We start from the raw sequence: 2175 nt of genomic DNA, 5'->3' as shown, positions 1-2175 counted from the left end.
TTGTTATTGGTGATGTTGTTATTATTTATTTGGGGTTTTATTCATTAATAGTAGTAGTGGGAGCAGCATTAGTATCATAACCATCTCAATGTGTTTTTTTTTTGGGAGTGCTTATTTAGGCCACATATGGCCTAAATAAGGTAAAGGGGGGTTTAGCTTATTTGGGCCACAGGTGGCCTAAATAAGGTAAAGGAGGGGGGTTTAGCTTATTTAGGCCACAGTTGTGGCCTAAATAAGGTAAGGGAGGGGGGTTTAGCTTATTTAGGCCACACATTCTCAAACTACCCTTTTCAGGCAACTGAGTTCGTTCCACTTTCGTAATAGTGCACCTTTCTCATTTAGTACAGTTTTGTCTCTAGTGTACAACTTAAAATCATAACATAATGAAAATTGTAAGAACAAAGCACAATTAATTTAATACGCAAAAATTTGCTTCATCCCAGTGGTTGGAATGAGGGCCAGATTTTTTCCTCATGGAAGGGCAAAAGCTAGGCTACCATTTTGGCACACTTTGGTCAAGTGAACAAATTAGCCTTATGGTCAAAACCTCCGAATGGACTTCCGGGTCAAATTTGGTGTGCAATATTATAAAAATCGTAGTACACAACATGCCCGAGGGCACTCTCTCAAAACAATGCACTATGCACCCGCCGGCGATTGAGAGACTGGTCGAGGGTGCCGTATTCAGCACCTTTGCTGAATTCACAGAGTTGTTCGACAAGTACAAATCAGACACAAATAGTGTATTTGTTTCCAAGCATGCAACAAAAGTCTCTTCGGCAAACAAGAGGGTAATGACTGCCGAAAAAAAATATCGAGATGAATGGGTGTACAGGAGCATCCAGTTCCAGTGCAAGCATTTTGGTGACTATGAATCCCAAAGCAAGGGTTCCAGACCTAATCAAGCGTAAGTTTGAATCAACTAGTTGTAGATCTAGATCTAGATCTAGCTCCTAGATCTACCATTTTTTTCTACCTAGATCTAGATCTAGATCTACCATTTTTTCATTAATTTGATTAATTGATATGAAAGTGGCTATTCTCACGGGCCCGGAAGTTCTCGCAAGATCAACTCCTCCCCTCTTCTCTCTCTCTCTGTCTCTTTCTGAATACTGTCTATCGGTGTGGATGATCAAATTGACCAAAACAAAGTTTAAAAATGATGTTAAAACACAAAAGTAAATTAATTTGGTTGTCTACAAAGATGCTACGGCTATTTAACTTTTCGAATCGAGCCGAACTACGCGGGTCGCCATTTTGTTTTGCCTGGAAGTTCTCGCGCTACTCCTCTCTCTCTCTCTCTTTCTCTCTCTCTCTCTCCACTGCCCACAGACAAAATTGTACGCTTTTAGTAGGCTACAGTTGTAATGGAACGTTTGTTCACGGCACAGAATTCTACAATTTTTCTGTTATCACAGTGTAGAATTCTGTGGTTTAGGTTGAACGCAAAATTTGGTGAACGCGCACCGGGTGAGAATAGCCACAAGACTCGCCTGCACTATTCTCACTCCGGGTGAGAATAGAGGTGGCCAATTGATATACTAGATTTAGAATCTAGATCTAGATCTAAATTCTATTAGGCACTTGGATATCGGCCCGCGCGGCCCGAGATTTTCGTTCACCTGCGGCCGCAGCGTTTTGTGTCAGAAATCGGGCCCCGTGAGGGGGGTACCTATTTGTTTTGTTTCGTTTATAGTGTTCTTTTCAATTTATGGATTACTTCCGCCTATCAAATTAAAGAGGAAAGAAAGGCGCGTATTATGGCGTTTTCCACTTCGGGATCGGTTGTGTGTGTTCGGAGTTACAAGGAGTTAAAAATAAGGTAAGTTCAAGCCTTTATATTTAAAGAGTATATCTTTTTTTTTTTAGGTACTCCTCACAGTCTTTTCTTCAACCTTTTATCTCTTTTATTTGTTAATTTCAATGTTGTACGTTGAGGCATAAGCGTGTGAGCCCTAATTTAAATAGGTCACTCTCCATGAATGGGCATGACCTATTATCGATCGCGCTGCTGAGCGTGAACCGGGAGGTCATGGCGGCCATTGCGGAAAGCGAACTTAACCCACGCTAACGTGTATTGTTGGCGTTTATTACCTCTTAAACGGCATTGAAGAATGTTTTATAGTAGAAGATATGATTTATTTTAAATTTTGGAATGTAATATGTATCACTGTT

General features: G+C 40.6%; 1 protein-coding gene across 1 annotated transcript in view; it reads left to right on the top strand.

The window, feature by feature from the left end:
• Window positions 1-281: 281 nt before the first annotated feature.
• LOC101862595 overlaps window positions 282-2175 on the top strand; it is a 9565-nt gene continuing 7671 nt past the window's right edge. Inside the window, exon 1 of the mRNA XM_005102292.3 lies at window positions 282-907. Coding sequence (XP_005102349.1) covers window positions 474-907 — 434 coding nt within the window. The 5' untranslated portion in view covers window positions 282-473. The remainder of the gene's footprint in view (window positions 908-2175) is intronic.

Source organism: Aplysia californica, unplaced genomic scaffold (assembly GCF_000002075.1).
Source record: "Aplysia californica isolate F4 #8 unplaced genomic scaffold, AplCal3.0 scaffold00319, whole genome shotgun sequence".
In the NCBI taxonomy this organism is placed as follows: domain Eukaryota; kingdom Metazoa; phylum Mollusca; class Gastropoda; order Aplysiida; family Aplysiidae; genus Aplysia; species Aplysia californica.
The sequence above is the reverse complement of the archived record's forward strand: the minus strand, read 5'-3'. Positions and strand labels throughout refer to the sequence as shown.